Below are 22,361 nucleotides of genomic sequence, written 5' to 3'. Positions count from 1 at the left end.
TGTTCAAGTTTCCCAGAGGAAGACTCTCCTCCAAAATCTGTGGGGCGTTTCTTCCCAAGGAGCATCACCTGCTCAGGTTCTGCAGGTGCCAAGCTCTGCCTGGAAGAAGGAAGAGCTCAGCATCAATCTGAGCAAGCCAAAGGCACAGCTCCTCTGATACCAGTGCTGGAAACTTGTAGGAATGAGGATGGATGAATTATCCAAGTGGAGGGGCTGCTGAATCAGAGTAGTTGGATTTCTCCAGCCTCAGCTCCCTGACACTGCCTTGACATGGGCTCATGCAGCTCTCCTTGAGTTCTGTGCCAGCACGGGGAGAGCCTCAGCCAGCAGAGAGCTTGTGAGGAGCAGAACTGATTACAGGTGCTCCTTTTTGCACATTTTCACAGATAAAACCACAATTTTCTGCTGTGGCCCTTACTCACCCCAAGCACTTAAAGCTTCAAGAGCCATCAGTGTCTGCCCTTGGGGACAGGGGAGCCTGCAGTGGCTCTGGGTAGCAGAGCTCTGTCTCCCAGGAATCAGATCTTACACAGGGATGTAATTCCATCGCTGGAACCACGGTGCTGCTGCTGCAGCTCTCCAGGGGACATCTGAGAGCATCCTGGCCAAAGCTGCTGGTGTTTGACACCACTTCAAGGCTCTGCACAGCAGCTCTGGGCTGGGGCTGGGTCTGTCCCTTCCTACAACAATCCTGGGGCTGGTGTCCCTTTCGAATAAATCTGGTTTTCTTGAAGCTGATGCTGCCTTCAGCAGCATCACCTCCTTTCTAGGGGTCCTGGGCTCCTGTCAGCCCTGCAGCAGCAGCACAAATTTGAAGAAGCAAAGAACCAGCACAGGGTGGGAGAAGCTCCTGGCTCAGGAGGGAAGGCAGCAGGAGCCACAGGGATGACAGAGCAGCTGAAGCTCCAGGTCTGACTGGTTCCCACTTCACCAGAGGATTGCTCTGCTGCTCCAAAGCTCTGAGAAATCAATCCTGGCTGACTCCAAGGCTGAGGCCTGGGCTGAGCAGACACTTTTGCATTTGCTGGCACTGCTGGCCAAACTTTTTGCTCAGTTCTTATTTCTACAATAAATCCAGACTTTTTTCCCCCTGGAAAACAGGGATTTCAAGCAGCCAGAGGCTCGTGGTGTAATGCCACGCTCTGAAAACATATTCTGGGAGCAAGGGACAGAGGCTGGAGGGGAAGGCAGAGATTTACAGCCTGAATCCTCAGCAGGACCTTCTTTAGCCCTTGCAGTCTCCAAAAGCTGCTCCCTGCACCCCTCAGGCTGTGCTGCCGTGGATCTCTGACATTCCTCATGTCACAAATCCCATGATTTCCCAAGGAGTGTGTCAAAGTCTGCCCCTTGAAGCCAAATGTCCACACACCACATCTCAGCCTCCCCTTTGCATGCTGCAGAAACTGAATAAAAAACCTCATGCAGAGCTCAAACCCAGCAGTAAATAAGAAGCTCCTTGATGTAGTCCTGCAAAAACACTATTTTTAAACTCTTTTTTTTTCAATTTTGAGGAGTCTAGCTTGAATCATGGCAGTGGCAGCTCCTGGTCATTATTTCCCCTCTGCTTGTTTTACTCTTCCAAGAGAATTGAATCATTCTTTAGTCACCATCAGCTTCCTGTGCTCCCTGACCCACCCCGAGGACCAAAGGGGACAATCTACCACCTTCCCTCTGAGCCTGATTGCTCAGAGCAGCTCCCTGAGATGGGCAAAATGTGCTGAAAACAGCTCAGAAATGCAACCAAAACCAATCCTCACCTGCAGCTCCACCTGCCAGACAGAGACCAAGAGCACCAGGCAGGGAGTGTTGATTGCACCCAGCACTTTCTAATGGGAGTTTTGATCTCCTGACAAGGTGTGCTGCTAAAATACTTCTTGCTGGAGCAGGTAGGGCCCCAAAACGTGCTGGGAATGCAGATGTAGCAATGTCCCTGTCCTCGGGGCAAGTGGGGGGGATGCAAGACTCAAAAATCTGGCCAAATCTGAGCCTTCAGACTTGCAGTCCCTGCCCTGGGGCCAGCACAGCTCCTGGGGACAGGTGACAATGCCACCACGGGAGGACAAAGGGGCAGAACTGCACTGAGGGTTGGTGCTGATCTGCCTGCAGTGCTCTGCCTCAATCCCCCACAAAGCTTCTCCCCTTCCCCATTTGTCTTTTCCCTGCAGGAGCTGGGCAAGCTGGAATCCTGGAAGCACAGGATTGGGAAAGGACTCCGAGGTGGTTGATCCCAACCTCTGGGTGAGCACCAAGCTGCCAGCTAGAGCAGAGCACTGAGTGTCATTCCTTGGACTCTTCCAGGGATTCATGGGACCCCATGAATCCGCTCCAGTATCCCAGATTGCAAGGCAAGATGTATTTATTCTATTTGCCCTCTGTTAGAGGTGTGGCAGTTATCTTCTGTTAATTGGGCAGTTTTCCTTATCTCTTCCACACCCAATCCTCCCTCTGGGGGGACACCTGCTGATAACAGGCTATGGAATGTCCCTGCATGGCTGATAAGAGCTGCAGCATCCCACTGGGAGATGTGAGCCCAGAGGGAGGAGCCAAGCATTCCTACCCGGATATAATCTGGAGATTCTGGAATAACTGCATAGCTGGATTTCCCAGAGGAACAGCTGCTGCCTCTTCCACTGGATCTTCAGAGGAGGACTCCACCTTTCTCCAGGATCCCTGCTCCAGCAGAACCACCCCTGGCACTGCAGGAGGGCTGAGCCACAATTCCAATGGCCCTGCTGCCACCACCCTGACCCACAGGGTGTCAGGCTGTGTCCTGACTCTGTCAGTGATGTTTTAGTTCACTGCATTCTTTATTTTATCCTTTCATTTTCTTCCCTAATAAAGAACTGCTGTTCCTGCTCCTACATTTTTGCCTGCGAGCCCCTTAATTTCAAATTTGTAACAATTCAGAGGGAGGGGGTTTACAGTTTCCAGTTCAGGGGAGGCTCCTGCCTTCCTTAGCAGACACCTTTTAAACCAAGACATCCAGTGCCTGACAGCCCTTGCTGGGAGAGCCCACAGAGATGCTGAATCCTGGGAGAGCAGCCAGGCTGGAGCAGAGGTGTCAGCTCTGACAGCCCCATCCCGGAGCAGCTGTGGAGAGAGAGAGAACCCCGGGGAGCCAGGGAAGGAGCTGTGTGTGAGCTCGTGTGTGTATGTGTGCTGAAACCCGAGCCAAACACTCCCCGCCGCTGTGCCAGGGAGGCTGCGTGAGCTCTTTTCATGTTTTAATGAGGCAGCTGGGATCTCGGTGGTGACTCAGGAGAGGGACAAGCCGAGAGACAACTGCGGCAGCCGGGGCGCACACGCGTTATGCAAACAGCTCCCACCCGGAGCGTGGCGGCACTCCGCGGCTCCCGAGCTGTCTGCTCCCGCAGGAGGAGCCCTGCCGGCTCCTCGGGGACACGGTGACAGCGGACATCTCCCGTCCCGGGCTCTCCGGGAGCTCTCGGCCGAGTCCCAGCGGGGCGAGGGCAGCAGCAGCCGGGTTGTGGATTTATCTCCGCGCTGACATTTTCGCCCAGACTGCATCAGCCCCGCTCGGCTCAGAGCGCGTCCCCTGCCTCTGCTCAGCTGCAAATCACCCCCACAAGCTGCTCTGAGTCGCCTCCCCCGAGAGCCACACGGGCACAGAGGTCCCTGTTGCCCTCGGGCTGCTCCCGAATCAGTCCCTGCGGGCTGGAACAGGACCTGGCACAGCCTCGGCATCCTCAGGGTTAGGGACAGGGGGATCGGGCTGCTGGGAAACCAGCGAAAAACGCGGTGTGGTTTTTGTAAAAAATAACAGAGGGATGGGGATCGATGCCCAGCGGGGGCTTTCAGCACCTTATTACGAGCCTCAGTGAGCATTCGCCACCTGGCCAAGTGAATCCACCCAATCCTGCTTCAAAAAAACCCAAGGAAAGTTCCCACTTGGCTTGACTTTCCCCAGTGTTAATAGTATTTATTGCTGCTTGAAAGAAGTTCAGCTGCCTTGACTGCACACAGCCCCGGGGAATGGCTGGGGGAAAAACCAGACTGCTTCCAGAAAAGCAGGCGTAAGGATTCAGGGATAAGAAGGATAAAAAGAAAGCTGTGCATCCAGTGAAAAAAAAATAATAAAGAGTTTAATAGCAGCTTAAGACTGGCGGTTTTGGCAGCCCCAGCACAGAGAGAAATTAAGCTCTGCACACAGAAGGTTATAAAGTGCTTATAGTAACAGACACGGACACGCAGGGGCTTAGCAAAGGAGGCAGGAAGACTCTGCAGAGCTGGGGCAAAGGGAGCAGCCCTGACCTGTCCCTGGGCTCAGGATTCCCTGTGCTGGGGACGTGGGGCTGCCCAGGGCCATCCCCCAGTGGCTGCTGCAGCTCAGGGGTGCTGCCACTGGCATGGGGTGACACCCAGCCTGTGCTGCCAGGACACCTGGGCACGGTCCTAAGGTGAGGGAGGGTGGAAATGGATCCCAGCCAGGCTGGGTACAGCCCTGCAGCATGGCCAGGGTTATCCCAGTGCCCTGTGTGGGCATCAGCACCAGCTCAGAGGGTCTCCTGTGTCCCCCATGGGTCCCTGGCACTGCCAGGCTGCAAAAGTGCATGGGAGCGTCATCGCATGCAGGACGGCCAGGAGAAATGCATCCAGCCCTGGGGCCAGCTCAGGAGGGACCTGGAGCTGCTGGAGGGAGCCCAGAGGAGACCATGGAGATGTTCCAAGGGCTGGAGCCCCTCTGCTCTGGAGCTGTGGCTGCCCCTGGATCCCTGGAAGAGTCCAAGGCCAGGTTGGACATTGGGGCTGGGAGCAGCCTGGGACAGTGGGAGGTGTCCCTGCCCATGGCAGGGGTGGAACTGGATGATCCTGTGGGAATCTCTGTGGTCTTCAGGCCACCCATCCCTCTGCTCTGGAGCCAGGCTGGGAGAGCTGGGGGTGCTCACCTGGAGAGGAGAAGGCTCCAGGGACACCTCAGAGCCACTTGCAGGGCCTGAAGGGGCTCCAGGAGAGCTGGAGAGGGACTGGGGACAAGGCATGGAGGGACAGGACACAGGGAATGGCTCCCACTGCCAGAGGGCAGGGATGGATGGGAGATTGGGGAATTAGGGATTGTTCCCTGGCAGGGTGGGGAAGGGCTGGGATGGAACTCCCAGAGCAGCTGTGGCTGCCCCTGGATCCCTGGCAGTGCCCAAGGCCAGGCTGGACAGGGCTTGGAGCAGCCTGGGACAGTGGAACGTGTCCCTGGCCATGGCAGGGATGGGATCTCCAGTCTGGTCCCCCAGGTCCTGCCCTGGATAATCCCATCAGGGAGATCCTTTTGCCCAAGCCCTGGCAGAGCTCACGCACGTCGTGTTTTCCCCGAGGTGATCTTGGTGGCCTGGCAGGGTCTGCCTGACGTCTCTGGCTCTGCTACAAACGTGGAGTTAATCTCCTCTTGGCAAGGAAGCCTGAGAATTTATGGCCGTGGAGTGTGAGGAGATGAAAAGGCACCGTGGAAGGCATTATCTGAAGTGCTCTATTGAATTACCATCAGATGAATCCAAAGGACTTTAATGATGCAGCTTGGCCTGGTGCCATCAGAAGGGATCACACTCCCCAGGGAGGCCTCGGAGTCCTGCTCCCTGGCTGGGCTCCCATCCCACGTCAGATGAGGAGCAGCATTCTCCAGTGACCTCCATTCCCTGCCTGACCCACGGCCCCTTCAGCTCCCGGCCCAAAGGGCTCAGGGATCCATCACCTGCAGCTTTTGGGGTCACACGATGGCCCTGCGGGTTCTCTGCGCTGGGAGACCCCACCAGGATGGGTCACGCTCCCACAAACCCTGGGAATTTTGGTTTTCCCACCCCAAGCAGCCCCAGTCACGGCCCCTTACCTGCTGTCCTTCGGAGCAGGGGTTGTTCAGGGCCATGGGGACGTTGTTCTTCCCCCACAGATCCCCCGGGACACGATCGTTCTCCATCCGAGCCGGCAAAGCTTTCTGGGGATTGTTCTCCCCTTCCCTGAAACTGAAGGGTTAAAAACCTTTTTGGGGTGCTGGCACCGCAGGGTCCTGCTCCAGCTGCTTCCCACAGGAGCCACAACTTGGCCACTGCCCCGTGGGAAGGGAGGAAAGGCAGAGCCTGAGCCAGGGCGATGAATCACCGAGGTGAGGACAGCCCAAGCACCTCGGGAGCTCCACCTCAGCGCCCCAGGAGCGCCCTGTGCCCACCCTGCCCCTGCACCCCAAAACCCGGCTGGCACCCTGGGAAAACAGCCCTGGCAGGTGGGGAAGGGAGGCTGGAGGGGCTGGAGGCAGCAGGAGCTCGCAGAGCAGCTCGAGGTCGGGGAGCAGGGAAGAGGAAGAAACACCCCAGAGCAAACGGGAGCTGAGCTGCCAGGAGCGCTCCCTCCTCTTCCTGACCTTTCCAGAGGCTGCAGGGGAAGTGATTTCGGCCAGGCAAAGTGAGGAATATGTGGGATATGTTTGGGATGGAATATGGGATGTATTTCAGGGGAATATGGGATATATTGGGTGGAATATGGGATATATTTGGGGAAATGTGGGATTTATTTGTGAGGAATATGGGGTATATTTGAGAGGAATATGGGACATATCTGGGTAGAATATGGGCCATATTTGGGGGGAATGTGGGATATATTTGAGAGGAATATGAGATATATTTTTGTGGAATATGGGATGTATTGGGGGGAATGTGGGATATATTTGAGAGGAATATGGGATATATTTGAGGGGAATATGGGATATATTTGAGGGGAATATGGGGTATATTTGAGAGGAATATGGGACATATTTGGGTGGAATATGGGCCATTTTTGGGGGGAATATGGGATATATTTGTGGGGAATATGGGATATATTTGAGAGGAATATGAGATATATTTTTGTGGAATATGGGATGTATTTAGGGGGAATATGGGATGTATTTGGAGACAATATGGGATATATTTGGGGGGAACATGGGACATATTGGAGAGGAATATGGGATATATTTGTGGGAATCTGGGATGTATTTTGTGGGAATATGGGATGTATTTGGGGGGAGCTGCTGGGGATGAGGAGAGGGCTGGGCACTGGGGACATCCCAGCAGCGGCTGCCCTGGCCCAGGCGGTGACACCGGAGTAACTCAGGTGTAGCTCAGGTGTAACTCAGGTGTAGCTCAGGTGTATCTCACTGCACCACACACCTTTTAGGGTGTGGGAGAGGCTCTGAAATCCCACCTGAGCTGGTGCAAAACCTGTGCCAGGTGAGCCCTTGTCAAGGAGAAAACAGACAGGGCTTAGAGAGGTGACATTCACACAGGCAGGGGGTGGCACTGGTGTCACCAAGGCCACCAGGGAAGGGGCTCCTGGGCTGGGCAGAGCAGGGGCACGGGTCAGGATGGGCACAGGCATTGGGAAAATGCCCTCTGGAATTGTTTTGCTCCTGCTGTCAGTCCTTAAAAGCCTTCCAGGTGCCACTGAATCAGTAATGAGAATTCTCATTAACGGTGGTGGCAGGGTTTGGGCACCGACCAAAGTAGGACATTTGCACCCGAGGCATAAATCACACCAGCAGCACGCTCCTGATTCAATTGCAGCAGGACAAATAAATACAAATAAATTCAGTTTCGCAGTCCTTGAACTCCTTAAGCTTAAGGAAAAGACTTCATTTAAAGAGCATCTCCCTGTGCTTTTTCTGTCATTTTTCTGCTTTTACAGAGCCGTGCTCAGCTGCCAAAATATTTCCCTGGGCTCCAGCCACCTTCCAAACGTTGGCAAGTGGCCACCCTGGTGGGAGTGAGGAGGCACAGGTGCCCAAGGGCCGTTTTCCCTGGGATTTCTGTGTCCCTCCAGGCAGTGGAAGCTGTTCCCTGGTGACCTGGCTCCTAGGAGGATGTGGAAGGGTTTCAATCAGATAAAACACAGCTTTTAACCAACCCCACCCCAGCAGCTCAGCCAGATCCCAATCTCTGCTGCAGGGGGTGGTGATCCCCCCGGATCCCAGAATCCACAGGGATGCACAGAGATCCTGGGCACAGGGACAGCCAGCAGCCACAGCAGCTCTCTGTGCCCAATCCAGAGGGCCAGCTCAGGGGCTCCTGCCCAGCCTGCCTCCATCCCAGTAATCCCCAGCAGGCAGGAAGGCAGGCAGGGAATTAGCAGGATGAGAGCCCGGCCAGCCTGGCTGTCCCCTCGGAGCCAGCCCAGCTGGTAAATCTCCTGGAGAGCTCTCATTCCCACGGCTGCACATCCCTGCCCTCCTGCCCTGATCCCAGCCTGCCAGGGGACTGTGGGAAATGGATTTGAGAATTCTCCAAAGCTGACAGAAGGCCCACACAGTGTGCATCTGTGTGCAAACCTTGAGACAAGAAATGCTGACTTGGAAACGCCAGGGGATGGGACAGACATTGCTGAGAGAGAAATGGAGCCAGGAAAAGGTTTCAAAGGTGGGCTCACAAATAAGACTGGATACTTTGGAGAAACAGAACTATGAAAGGTGTATTGTGTTAAGACTTATGAGGGGTAGTTATAGATGATTTGCTTTAAAACATTTACAGCATGGTGCGGCAGGCCAAGAAACATTTATAATGTATAATAATTAAAAATGGGTTCTGATTGTGATGGCGTCAATTATAACATCTGTGTTGTCTCACCCTTCAAAGGAGACTGAAAATGGAATAAAGGTTTTTAAAACACCTCTCAGTTGGCCCATCTCTGGGTCAGAAAAGGGCATTGTCCCACAGGGACACAGAACCAGGACAGCACAGGGCCCTGAAGTCACCTCACTCAGCTCCTGAAGTCACCTCCAGCAGCTGACAGCCCCAGCTGCTCCTCACAATGGGCCCAAAATCCAGAGAGAAGCACTGAATCCACAAGAGAGAGATCCCTTGGCTCTCCTGGAACTTGGGACTTGGCAGAAGGAACCTGCTGGAAAACCACGGGGCCTCTCCAGGAGAAGCCTGGGATCAGCCAGGGATCCCCCAGGCACCTCCAGAAGGGTGCAGGTACCTGAGAAGGGTCTGCAGGGCCAGTGCCAGCACCAGGGAAGCTTGGAGAGGGATCCAGCAGCAGGTGGAGGACTTGGGATGTGGGATCTCATTGTGTGCACAGCAGCAAAGCCATGAACGTTGGCAGCTGGAGAAATCCCAGATGTCCAACGAAACTGGGCATTAATTTGGGGGAGGTTGGGATTTCCAGGTCCTGCTGGAGCAGGGATTGCTCCCATTCCTTGGCCTGGAGCACCACCTGACAGCGAGGTGCTGAGGGACAGGGACACCCAGGTGGGAATTACCTGGATGCTCCGCATCCCATGTGTGCCTGCAGGTGTGGCGGGAGCAGGATTCCTGCTGCTCTTCCCCATGGATTTACAGAGCTCAGCACTGAGGGGCTGGCCCTGCTGGGAAGGCACAGCCAAGGGTGTCTGTGACAGAGCCACCAGAGTGACCTGGGGGTGTCCCTGGTGCTGTGCCTGGCCGGGGGCTGCCCCGAGCCTCCCCCGGATGGGGCTGCCCACAAGGATCCGGCTCTGTCCTTCTGGAGAGAGGCAGGGAGAGAAAAGCCCATTGAGAGCAGCCAGAGCCTCAGCCCAGCCCGAGCACAGATGGGGGAATAAAAATAAAAACCATCAATTGCTTCATTTTACAAAGATTTCCTGGCCCTCGCTTGTAAGGGCCTTGTTTGCGAGCTGGGACAGGAACAGGGTTTTTGGGATGAGTTGTTTTCCTCTCTTGCCGTGGCTGCTGCAGCCCCCAGAGGCACAGGGTGACCTGAGGATGTCACTCACAGCTCCAGCAGGCTGAGGGGACAGCCACAACTCAGCCCCTGGGCAATGTTCCCAAAAGGATTTTATCAACAGGAGCCCCAAAAACCATTCTGGGGGGCACTGGGGGGGCAGGCACAGCTCCCTGGAGGGAGCCAGGCTGGACATCCCCAGGGATCCGCCCTGGGAGAGCCACAGGGAGAGAGGAGCTGGCTCCTCTTCTTGGAGAACTCCAGGCCAGGTTGGACACTGGGGCTTGGAGCAGCCTGGGATAGTGGGAGGTGTCCTGGGACTGGGTGAGCTTTAAGGTCTTTTCCAACCCAAACCATTCCATGAGAGGTTTTTAATCCCCATTTTGATGTCTTTGGGGAACTGGAAGCAATGCTGGAGGTGGAAGCCATTGGTTGTATGAACTCTCCCAAAAGCCAGATCCAGGATCCAGGATCCCACTCTGACCACTCCCAGATCCATCACACACTCCTGGCCAGATCTCTTGGATCCAGAGAGATCCAACCCCCTGTTTGAGGGGTTTTTGTGATCTGAAAGCCAAACCTGATACTTTAAAAAGCAAAGAGGAATCCTGCCCTCCCCCACTGGTGCCAGGCAGAGCCTGGGACGCTGCCTCCCCTTGGAAAGAGCATCTGGCTGTTTGGAGAAATGAGAGGCACCACTGTTTTCTTTTGACTAATTTGATGATGTTGCAGTGCTCCGAGTGATGAAGCAGAAGGGAAGTTGCTGAGACAGCCCTTTCAGAAATTTCTCCAAAGCTTTTCCAAAAAGAAATTAAAGAGGGAAAAAAAAAAAAAAAGAAGATGGAAAGGGAAGTTTGTCAGTTTGTCACTCGGCTCCTTTGAATTTCCTTGGCAGAAGGATCTCTCTGGCTTCCCAGGCAGGGAGCAGAGACAGCCCTGGCTGCTGCCACCCCAGTCGGGATGGATGATGAGGGTGGCAGTGCCCACACCCTGGTGACAGCTCTGGTGACACTGATAGCATCCCCCCGTGCTGTGACCAGGGACTGGCCTCTACTTCTCCTGGAAAACCTGAGCCTGGGGCTGCGTGGGATGCTCAGGAGAGAAATTCCTTCCTCTTACCTCATTCCCTGACTGTTCCTTGGGAATGGCTGCACTTGCCCTGCTCCTCCTGTTGGTGGGATAAACAGCTCTTGCCTCACTTTTCTTTTGCCCCATGGAAAACCACATTCCAGAGGGGCTTAATTCCCTAATTTAATTAATTTAATTAAAATTAAAATGCTTTCCTCCCTGGGGCAGTTGGAGAAGGTGCTGGCTGCAGGCTGGAGGGTTCAGCAAGGTCCGGACAAGAGCAGAGGGAGAGGGTTGGGGTGCAGAGGATGGAGCAGAGCTCAGGAAGGAGGTGGGAATTTGGAAGAAGGAATAACTCCAAAATCTGGGATGCACTCCCTGGAGAGGCAGCAGGGATGGTGGGAACTGCAGGGTGATCCAAGCAAGGATCCAAGTGGGAGAGGGGATCTGGGCCAGCATGGAAGGAGGAGGACAAAAGGCTCGGGAAGAACCTGTGGAATGATCTGGAGAAGATGGTCAGGAATGTGCCCAGCACTGGGATCAGGGACTAATGAGCTGAGCAAGCTGCAGCCTCAGGGAGCTGTGAAATATGAGGCTGGCAAATGCCTTTGAGGAGGCACTGACACGGAAAGAGCCGGGCACAGATCCAGGCAGTCCCAAAGTCCCACCAGCACAGCTCAGGATTCAGCAGCACCGAGCTGAGCCCGCTCCTGTCCCTGCCCAGGGAGCCCAGGGAGCTCCTGGGGGATCCCAGCCCTGCCAGAGGAACAGAACAGCTCAGCTGGGCTGGGAACCACAGCTGGATCTCCTGGGAACCACACCTGGGTCTCCTGGGAACCACATCTGGATCTCCTGGGAACCACATCTGGAACTCCTGGGAACCACACCTGGATCTCCGGGGGGGGGGGGGGTCACACCCAGATCTCCTGGGGGTCACAGCTGCATCTCCTGGGGGTCACAGCTGGATCTCCTGGGGGGGTCACAGCTGGATCTCCTGGGAACCACACCTGGATCTCCTGGGGGGTCACACCTGGAACTCCTGGGGGTCACACCTGGATCTCCTGGGAACCACACCTGGATCTCCTGGGAACCACACCTGGATCTCCTGGGGGGTCACACCTGGATCTCCTGGGGGTCACAGCTGGATCTCCTGGGAACCACACCTGGATCTCCTGGGGGGTCACAGCTGGGTCTCCTGGGGGTCACACCTGGATCTCCTGGGGGTCACACCTGGATCTCCTGGGAACCACAACTGGATCTCCTGGGGGGTCACAGCTGGATCTCCTGGGGGGTCACACCTGGATCTCCTGGGGGTCACACCTGGGTCTCCTGGGGGTCACACCTGGATCTCCTGGGGGGTCACACCTGGATCTCCTGGGAACCACACCTGGATCTCCTGGGAACCACAGCTGCATCTCCTGGGGGTCACAGCTGGCCCAGGGGTTTGGCTGCTGGGGTCACACCTGGGGAGAAGGGCAGGGAACCCAGGGGATGAAGGAGCAGCACTGAGGCTGAGCCATGAAGGGAGGGTTGGGAACTGGGTTTGGGGGAATATGGGAGTTATTTGGGATACATTTGGGTGGAAAATGGGATATACTGGGGGGAATATGGGGTGTGTTTGGGGACAATATGAGACATATTTGGTGGGAATATGGGGTATATTTGTGAGAATATGGGATGTATTTGGGGAGAATATGGGGTATATTTGTGGAGAATATGGGATATATTTGGTGGGAATATGGGGTATATTTAAGAGGAATATGGGATATATTTGGGTGGAATATGGGATATTTTTGTGCAGAATATGGGATGTATTTGGGGGGAATATGGGGTATTTTTGTGCAGAATATGGGATGTATTTGGGGGGAATATGGGACATATTTGGGGGGAATATGAGATATATCTAGGGTGAGATATGGGATATATTAGGGAGAATATTGGGTATATTTGGGTGTAATGTGAGGTATATTTGGGTGGAATATGGGGTGTATTTGAGTGGAATATGGGATATATTTGTGCAGAATATGGGATGTATTTGGGGGGAATATGAGGTATATTTAAGAGGAATATGGGACATATTTTTGGAGAATTTGGGATATATTTGAGGGGAATATGGGATCTATCTGGGGGTAATATGAGATATATCTAGGGGAGATATGGGATATATTAGGGAGAATATTGGGTATATTTGGGTGTAATGTGAGGTATATTTGGGTGGAATATGGGGTGTATTTTGGGTGGAATATGAGGTTTCCAGGCACAAATTGCCTCTCTGGGTCAGGCATGGAGTAGAGTGACGAGGAAGAAGCCTCGGCCAGGGGAGCAGGGGAAGGCTATTCCCTGCCAGAGCTCCCTGCATCCGTTTCCAGAATGGCAGAAACGTGGAAATCCCAGGGAACCTTCCCCTTTCTGAGGTTTTAAAGTTTTGTGTCCAAGTGCAGAAGAATGAAGACAGATCAGAAATGCAAATGAAATGTTTTGAGCAACACAAAGAGATTTTGGTGGTCCTGAGGAAGGTGGGAAGGAGAGAATTTTATCTTCAGGAACTGCAAGATTATGGGGTTTGTTCCAAGGCAAGCTGGAGCCTGAAACCTTGAAACCTTTTCTGAGCTGAATTCCTGCTCTCAGCACACTTCTCCCTCTCGGGGCTGCTGCTTGGACTGAAACTGCCATGTTTCCATCATGCTGCTCATGTCATGGAAGAGGCCTGGGAAGGAAAATAAACCCTGGCAACTCGGTGGGGAGGGGGGGAGCAAGGAGGGAAGATGGGACCTGACAATCTCCCCAGAGCTCTGAGGGAAAAACAGACCTGGGTTCGCTGGCAGGGAGTGAATCAAACTCTATTTTTGCTTCCTAGCCCACGGTGAGCCTCGTGGCAGAAATGCCAGCTCTCATCATACCTTGAGCCCCACATCTGTGCTCCCTCTCCTGACTGCAGATGGCCTGAGCTGAGGAGCAGCTGTGGTCACTCCATGGACACGCCCTGAGGGCGGCAGGAGAAGCCAGCAAGGAGAATTCCCTTGGGGAATGCAGACCGTGGGGGCAGGGGATGGAGAGGAACTGATTGTGTCCCCAAAGCAAACTGAGGATCAATCAATCAATCAATCAATCAATCAATCAATCACAGGATGGATTGGAAGGGAGCCTAAAGCCCATCCAGTGTCACCCCCTGCCATGGCAGGGACACCTTCCACCATCCCAGGCTGCTCCCAGCCCCACTGTCCAGCCTGGCCTTGGGCACTGCCAGGGATCCAGGGGCAGCCACAGCTGCTCTGGGCACCCTGTACCAGGGCCTGCCCACCCTGCCAGGGAACAATTCCTAATTCCCAATATCCCATCCATCCCTGCCCATTTTGAATCCATTCCCCTTATCCTGTCCCTCCATGCTCCCAGAAGTCCCTCTCCATCTCTCTTGTAGGCTCCCTTCCAGTTTTCCTTGGAAGCAACACCAGGGAGAGGAGCTGGAAGCCCAAACCATCAGATGTACTTTGAATTGGTTCTACCAAAGCCCAGCTTGACCAGAGAAGTTTTTGCCTCCCTGTGGACAAGCTCAGCCTTGTGCCATCCCCTCCTGTGCTGGGAATGCTGTCCCAGCTCCCTGAGCCAGACTGGATCCAACAAAGCGCCTGGGGCTGGGGAGGTCAGAGAGGAGACAGAGCAGGATCCATCCCAACCCCACCATCTCCAGCTGGATCAGCAGGCAGAGAGGAGACAGAGCAGGATCCATCCCAACCCCACCATCAGCCAAGCAGGCCAGGCTGGAGGAGTCCAGCTCAACCTTGAGCGAGGTTTTTCACCCTCTTGGGTGTGGGTAGAGCTCAATTCCTGCTCTGCTCCACCTGGAGAAGGCAGGGCGGGGCTGCATCCATCTGATATGGCTCGCTGGGGCTTTTTTGGCATTTCCTTGGCACTGACCAACACTCTCCCCAGCTATCACTCCCCATTGTTGCCTGACCTTTCTGCACTTCTCCTGCCATCCAAGACAACTTGGAGTGCAGGAGACCTTGAGGATGCCCTGGCTCTGTGTGAGCCGAGCCGAGGAGATGAATCATCCCCAGCCCCATCCCACAGAAATGCCCTCTGCCCTGCACAGCAGCTCCTGACAGCTTCTCCCTGCAGGGAATCTTTCCCACTTCTCTGCTCCAGCCTGGGTCTTCTCCCTCCACACCACAAGAGCCAGGCTGCAGCTCTTCATCAAGCAGGAGAATTGGACTGAAAAGTGGATTTTCATCCCCAAGGTATAGAGATTACAAAGATTTTTAAAAATTAATATTAGGATATTGAAAACAAAAAAAAAAATATATTTTGGTGAAGTCCCTGCTTTGCTGCTTCAAGATCCTTCAGTTTAAGTGAAATCAAAGTGAAATCAAAGCGTTTCTGTTTAATCTCTGAATAAAAGGGACTCCTCAGAGTAGAATCATGTTTTCCATCCCTCCCCATGGCTGGAGCAGAATTTCCTTGGAGATCCTGCAGCTGCTGGGATGGGGGACATGGTTTGAAGGGTGAGGCTGCCCGTGCTCAATCCCAATGTTTGGGATTTTGTCCTCTGGGCTGCCACCCCCAGGTCCCTGAGCTAAACCAGAGGGGATTTTGAAGCCTCCCTGCACATTTTGTATCCAGTCCTGACCCTTTCAATGTCTCAATCCTTAAACCAGGCTTTCCCAGGATGGGGTTAAATCATGCACAGTCTAGACTGGGTTTTGGAGAGCATCCTGAGCTCGGGGGGGTTAACTCACTTCCCATTGCACAGCAGATTTCCGAATTTTCCAAATCCCAACAACTCGATTGAACAATTGTTGAACAATTCTTGTTCAAAAAAGTGAACCTGGAGAGCAGCTGAGGTGGGGAGGGGGTGGCAGGAAGGACACACAGACACCAGCACCGAGCCCAGCAGATATTTTTTCCCTCTGACTCAGTGTGAGTGCCCTAACAAGCTTTGAGTACCGTGTCCTCCACGGGAAGCAGGAATAAATTGGGAGAGCAGGAACGACATGAAAACAACTGAAAATAAAACAAGGAAGGTGGAAAACACAGAGGGTGTGGGTGGGATTGGGGTGGGAGAGAGCGGGAGCTCAGCCTTGGCTGGGAGCCCGTGGGGGGGACCCCGCTGTGGCTCTCCCCTCTCGTTTCTGATAAAGAAAAATGAACACAATGTTTTCCTTTTCCCGAGAAGTGTCTACAGCAAGAGAACCTGAAATTACAGAGAACTTGGCATTACAGATCTTTCCGTGGCCGAGCCACAGCTCTGCAGCCCCAGCAAACCCTCGGGGCTTTTCCAGCCAGTCAATAAGCGAGGGCAGCCACAACCTGCTGCAGCTCTTGACACTGCTAAAACGTGTTTGGGGACTTGGGGAAAAGCAACAGGAAAAGGCAACCTCGCAGTGTTAATGAACGGGCAGGAGGAGAGGGAGCTGGGACTGGAAAAACCCGGCGACCAAGAGCTTTGGAAAGCAGGAAGGAGCTGCCCCGGCTCCGGAGCGGGGCTCAGGGAAACGCTGAGGAAAACCGGGAGCTGTGCCGCTTCCCCCTCCTCAACGGGACGTGGGACAGGCGTTGTTCACGTCCCCACCCATGCACACAAGTCCTGAAATAGCGATCTGGCTCTAGGAGGAGCAGGGGCAGATCCACCCTGGCATTTCCATAAGGATTGGCCATCCCGAGCTCTCGACAGGAACATCTCCCCCCTTCCCACCAGGCCGGTCCCGCTGCCCTGGCCCTGTCTTGGCTTCAGATGCAGCTGGGCTGGGGCTCTCCTCCCCTCTCCCAAAAGGTTTGGAAGCTCATTTCTCCTGGGAAGCACGGTGCCCTGCTGGTCCGACCTTCCTCTCCCATTAAAGTTAGAGCAGATTTCAACTGGAGAGCTTTAAAGCAGGACCACAAGGACAGGAATACCCTGGACCTTATTTGGCAGGTGGGGAAACTGAGGCATAGGGTTTTGCTTCAACTTAAAACCGAATGGAATTGAGAACACGGAACAGAGATTTAACCCAGCCCAGCCCATGCTCCACCACACAGCTCAGCTTTCCATGAGACATTATTCCCAATCTCCCCAATTCCCCATGCTTGCACCTTCCTTCCACAATCCTCTCCCAATTTTTCATCTTCCCCTCACCGACCTCTTCCCCCTTTTCCCCATCCCTTCCCCTCCATCTCCACCCCGCCGTGCCGGCCAGCAGCCAGCTGCGGAGAGGCGCTCACCGACGCCTCGGGGAGCCAAAACCAGCGCGTTCCACCAAAGGTAAAAAATGTATTTAGGGACCTACCAGTCCACCTGGACTTCTATATCCCGTGTCTCTACCTTGGAGGGCGCATCTCCCTCGCTGTCCTTACTGCTGCTCTTCAGCAGGTCCAGGACGGGCTCGATCTCTTTGAGCAGCTCGTTGTCCTCCACGCCGCCGTTGAGGCAGGAGTGAGCGCAAGCCCCGTCCTTGCCCCTGCCGCCCTCCGGCCCTTTGCTGCCGGGAACGAGGCCGTTAACGTGGACCAGGGGCTCCACCTCCTTGCCCGTTTCCCGGCTCCACAGCGATCCCATGGCCGCTGGCTGCTCTTTGCCGGGAGCGCTTGGGTTGGACAAGTCAACGGCCCTGGGAGCCGGGCACAGGGGTCTGGTGACACGGACGGTTTTGGGCGTCCCGTCGCCCGCAAAGGTGGTCTCCAGGTGAGTGGTGAAGCCCTCGGGGCCGCGCAGGATGAGGACCACGTAGGTCTCGGAGGCGATGCTTCTCAGGATCTCCAGCGCCGTCTCATAGCTCATGTCCACCAGGGGCCTGCCATTGACGGCTAAAATGATGTCCCCAGCCTGGATGAGGCCACTCTGCTCGGCAGCCCCGCCCCGGATCAGGTCCGAGATGATGACGGGCGGTTTGCTGACGCGCTCCTTCACCAGGAAGCCGAGGCCGCCCACCTTGCGCTTGAAGAGCCTCACCGAGATGACGTTGGGCTGGATCTGCTGCACGCTGAACACATTCTCTTCCATGGCAGCCCCCTCCTCCAGCCCGTTCTCCGGGACCTCAACACCCGCTGGCCGCAGGGGAATTCGCTGTCCGAGGCGCTTCCCGACGCCGGGGTGGGAAGGGGCAACTCTGGCTTGTGAGGAGCTGGGCTCACTGGAAAACTCCGCTGGGCTCGGGCCGCCGAGGGGCTTCCTGCGGCATGCTCGGTGGCACTGCACTCCGAACGGCAGAAAAGCGGGAATGTCACCCCTGGGAAGGCAGGCTAGGAGCAGGGCGGGCAGGGCTGGGCATCGCCTGGAGTGGGAAACATTCCAGCTTCCAGTCAGCCGCTGGTGCCGCGCCGGGCAGAGAGGGGGAGGCAGCCCGCTCGCTTCACCGGCATCCCCGCCGACGGTGCGCGGGCTTCTTTATCTGGAAAGGAGGGAAAAAACCAACAAAGGAGGGAGATGAGTGAGGCAAGGCAGGCGCAAGTGCCTGCTGAGCACGGGGCTGGGCACGCCACAGGCACCCCGTCCCCACAGATGTCACCCCCCCGGGCTGCGTTTGGGAGCCAGGCTGCAGCCTCGCAGCGCTCCGGGCTTTGTTTCCTCCACCTCCCCCTGCGAAAATCGGCACCATCTGTTCGGCGGGGGCGCGGGGGGAGCGGGCAGCCCTGGCAGGGGCCGCCGGGCAGGGCAGCGCTGGGCAGCCCGGCTCGGGCGCTGCCCGCCCTGCAAGGCTGGCACACCCGGGGGCTCGGCCGTGGATCCTGCCGGCTCGGGATCCCCTCTCCGGGTGTTCTCCAGAGCATCCCACAACCCGCTGGGTGAGAACCAGACAGCCCTGCCCGGGAGGAAACCTGTTCCGGAGGTGCTGTCACTCCGAGGTCGCTCCAGGAGCAGCAGCCAGGGAACAGAAGAGGCCGCTCGGCTCCCCTTCCCCCGAGTTAGGAGAACACTTCCAAAGGCAGCTGCTTTTAAGGCTGGCTGCAGGGATCAGCGCTCAGCTCCTCCTCTCCCCATATTTCCAGCCTGGCACGGGGAGAAGGAGGCGACGCTCGCCCTCCCCCGAGCCCGGCGCCGCTCCCGCACCAACTGCTCCGGCGGAGGGGAAGCATCGCCGGGAGAGCAGCGCGGAGCTCATCCCGCCCTCGGGGGAGCCTCGTGGAGCTGGGCACGGCTGGAACAGCCCTCGCAGGGCTCGGGCAGTCACAGCCCATCGGCTCCTGATGGGACCCTTGTTCTTACAAGCCGCGCTTGGCTTCTGCCGCTTCTGCTCCCAAAGCCTCCCCGCGCTCCCCTCGCGTTTCTCGGATGCTCTGGAGAACGTTCCTCTCCAGGACTGCGCCCTGACACATCGCATCGAGCCAGCACTTCCTTTTCTTTTTTAAAATCGGAGTTTCAGGCGGAGAACAGAGGGCACACGTTCTGCTGGAGGCGCTGCCACGGCAAGGAGAGCGATCTCCTCTCTCCCCATGCTCGGGGCAGCATTGGCACCTCCAGCCCCTCTCTGCCGGGAACTCCCTCCAGCCCCCAGATGGGACAAACTGGGACCTGAGGAGCAGGGCAGGGACACCAGCGCCACTCGGGCACGTTAATCCTCGTGTGAGGAACGCTGCTGACCCCAGGCTGGGCTTTTTAACAGCGAATTAGGGATAAGACAATTCGAGATCCATAACCCAAACCGATGGGTTTAAACCCCGTGGCCCTCCCCCTGCTGTGACTCGGCCCTGCAGAGCAGCAGCAGCAGCTTGCAAAGGGTTAAATACCACTGGGGCACATCCTCAAGGGCTAATTAATGCCCTAATTGCGAATGACCCCGGGTCAGGACCCCGGCATGGGCTGTGCCGCCTCACGGGGCTCCGGCAGAGCAGGACAGGGAAGGTTCCAGTTTCGGGGAGGATGGAGGAAAGCAGAAATTCTCTTCTACCCGACAGCTCCTGTCCCTTTCCTCCCTCCCACCCCTCCATCCCTTCCCCATCCCGACGCCGCTTTCCCAGCCGAGTTTTCCCCTTCCCCAGGCTCTTTGGGATTCTCAGGAGCCGCTTCCTTCTCCCTGCCGGGCTCTGATTTCCCGACCCCGCTCCTCCACAGGGTGACCGTCACCGTCCAGGCGGGGCTGGGTCACACCCAACTCATCCCGATGAGCCTCCCGGGGACAAAGGTGGCTTCGGGAGCCGCCGCAGTGCCCCGGGAGCACGGAGCAGCCGCCTCCTGCCGTGCCCTCGGGGCTCCTCACCCCGGGCCAGCCCTGGGTGGGCACAGCCACCGCGGGCACCGCCTGGCACGGGTCCCTGCCACTGCCGGGGTCGCCAGCGGCTCGCACGGGCAGATGTTGCACAGCTGGAGGGGACCGTGGATGTCCTTCAGCCCCGCTCGACCTCACGGCGGGACTTGCTGAGCTCGCTGGAAAGAGCTGAGGAGCGCCGTGTTTAATCCTTCTCTCTTCTCCCACCGGGATAATTTCCAGCTATTTCCATGGAAAAGGTTGTCATTTCTCGTGTGTGCTCAGCCCCAGCCTGCAATCCCGAGGAACACTGGCGTTTCTAGGCGCTCATTGCTGCCTGCCCCCAAAGCCACTGACACCTCAGCATTCCTTACAAAAGGGATGAGTAGAAAAAAGTAGATTTTAAGTGGTACCTCAACACCCATCCAGAGATTTGTCCTTTTTTTTTTTGCTGCTCCTCAGAGTCAGGAAGGTCAGAAAAGAGGAAGAACAGGCAAGGAGAGGGAGGACAGACAGGCCCTAAGCCCCTCAGCCTCCTGCTCCTTTAGGGAATAGTTGGATAAGGATTTTCACAGAATCGTGGCATCATTTACATTGGAAAATAATCTTAAAGATCATTGAGTCCGACTATTTTTCCAGCTGGAAAACCTTGCACAGACTCAGACTGGAGAGAAGAGGAAGGTGGGAAACACCAGGAGGGCTTGGAAAACTCCCCCAGGGCTCTCCTGTCCCACTCCAGGGTGTCCCAGGTCTGATTCTAGAGGGAACAGGCTTCGGGTAGAGTCCAAGCAGCTCAACCCTGTGGGTGGCTGAGCTGTGCTGAGCTCTGGGAGCTCACAGATTCCCAGCTCTCCCTCCCAGCACCAGGAGGACTCTGATTTAGAAGCTACTGGAGGTGTCAGGTCTAACTCCTTAAAACAGTGAGAGCAGGATGGAGCTTCACCAGGGTGGGAACACTCATCCCACCCCAAAAAACAGCCAGGAGGTGAAAAATCCACCAGCAAAGCCAGGCTCAGGTTCCTGTCAGGAATAAACCCTGCTGGAATAAACCTCCATGGATGGCACCACCCCACTCCTGCCACTCCCAAAGCACAAACCCAACTCAAACTCCAGGAGAGCAACGAGCCCTGCAGAGGGGCAGCGCACCAGGCAAGCCTTAGCCCTGATCCCAACGCCAATCCCTGGGAACAGCCCTCCCTCCTCCTTTGGAGGCTTTCAGGGAAGAGCAGCAGAGCCTGCTCCCCTCCAGCAGCAGCCAAGGCTCAGCCAACCCCACAGGAAGCTCCTTGAGCTGCTGGATAACATTCCAAGAAAAAACCCCGAGAAGCTCCTTGAGCTGCCGGATAACATTCCAAGAACAAACCCCGGGAAGCTCCTTGAGCTGACAGATAACATTCCAAGAACAAACCCCCAGAAGCTCCTTGAGCTGCTGGATAACATCCCAAGAACAAACCCCGGGAAGCTCCTTGAGCTGCAGGATAACATTCCAAGAACAAACCCAGGAGAAGCTCCTTGAGCTGCAGGATAACATTCCAAGAACAAACTCCCAGAAGCTCCTTGAGCTGCTGGATAACATTCCAAGAACAAACCCCGAGAAGCTCCTTGAGCTGCCGGATAACATTCCAAGAACAAACCCCCAGAAGCTCCTTGAGCTGCCGGAGAACATTCCAAGAACAAACCCTGAGAAGCTCCTTGAGCTGCTGGATAACATCCCAAGAACAAACCCCGGCACAAGCCTTAGTGGGATGCTGTAAGGGTTTGTGTTGAGACCACCACACTGACAATTGATGGAGGAAAAAGGGCAAGGCCATGCAGAGATGGTGGGATACAAATCATGAGAACAGCACAAATGACCAAACACCCAGTGCAAACAAGGAAATAACTACTTAGTGCAACACAACAGGATGATTTGATTTCCAAGGCGAAGCGGAGCAGAAATCAATCTCGGGAGCTTTAACACAATCTCCCGACTGTGCCAGGCAGAGCCGCGGGCTGTGCCGGGCTGGGCCGTGCTCAACGCCGGCCTCACAAATCCATTTGGAGCCCTGTTCTCCCGGTGATAATGGCTCCTGCATGCCTGTGCCAGCTTTAAATGGGCACCATTGTCCTCTTTAATTAGCTTTCGTGGGATTTATAGCGCTCGAGGAAGAGCCCTGGCGCTGATGGATTGATGCCCATTTAATTTTTACGACCCACGGAGCATCGGAGGATGGGATGAGGAGTGCTGGGATGCAGCATATGCACAGTTCCTGTAAACCTGCGTGGCTCTGCCTCTGAAAAGGGAATGTTCAAGTGATTCCCTGGCAGGCAGCTCGCTGGTGCCAGCAGTTCCATGCTCCATCCCTGCCCAGGGTCTCCTTGTCCACGGCCTTTTAATCCTCAGATAATGTTCCTCTGATGCCTTCAATTTTTTGGCTTTTCCATCCTTCAGATCCTGCCCTGCATTAGTGTATGACTCTG

The 22,361-nt window shown here is 55.6% G+C and overlaps 1 protein-coding gene across 1 annotated transcript in view; it reads right to left on the bottom strand.

Annotated features, from left to right (window-relative positions):
- The window catches only part of NOS1 (nitric oxide synthase 1), a gene marked incomplete at both ends in the record, with an annotated part of 44,271 nt that extends 26,552 nt beyond the window's left edge, over positions 1-17,719 (bottom strand). Inside the window, 2 exons of the mRNA XM_084216955.1 lie at positions 5,837-5,969; positions 17,007-17,719. Of these exons, the coding sequence (XP_084073081.1) occupies positions 5,837-5,969; positions 17,007-17,719 (846 nt within the window). The remainder of the gene's footprint in view (positions 1-5,836; positions 5,970-17,006) is intronic.
- Positions 17,720-22,361: the final 4,642 nt, after the last annotated feature.

Source organism: Fringilla coelebs (assembly GCF_963513975.1).
Source record: "Fringilla coelebs genome assembly, chromosome: 17".
Classification (NCBI taxonomy): Eukaryota; Metazoa; Chordata; class Aves; order Passeriformes; family Fringillidae; genus Fringilla; species Fringilla coelebs.
The sequence above is the reverse complement of the archived record's forward strand: the minus strand, read 5'-3'. Positions and strand labels throughout refer to the sequence as shown.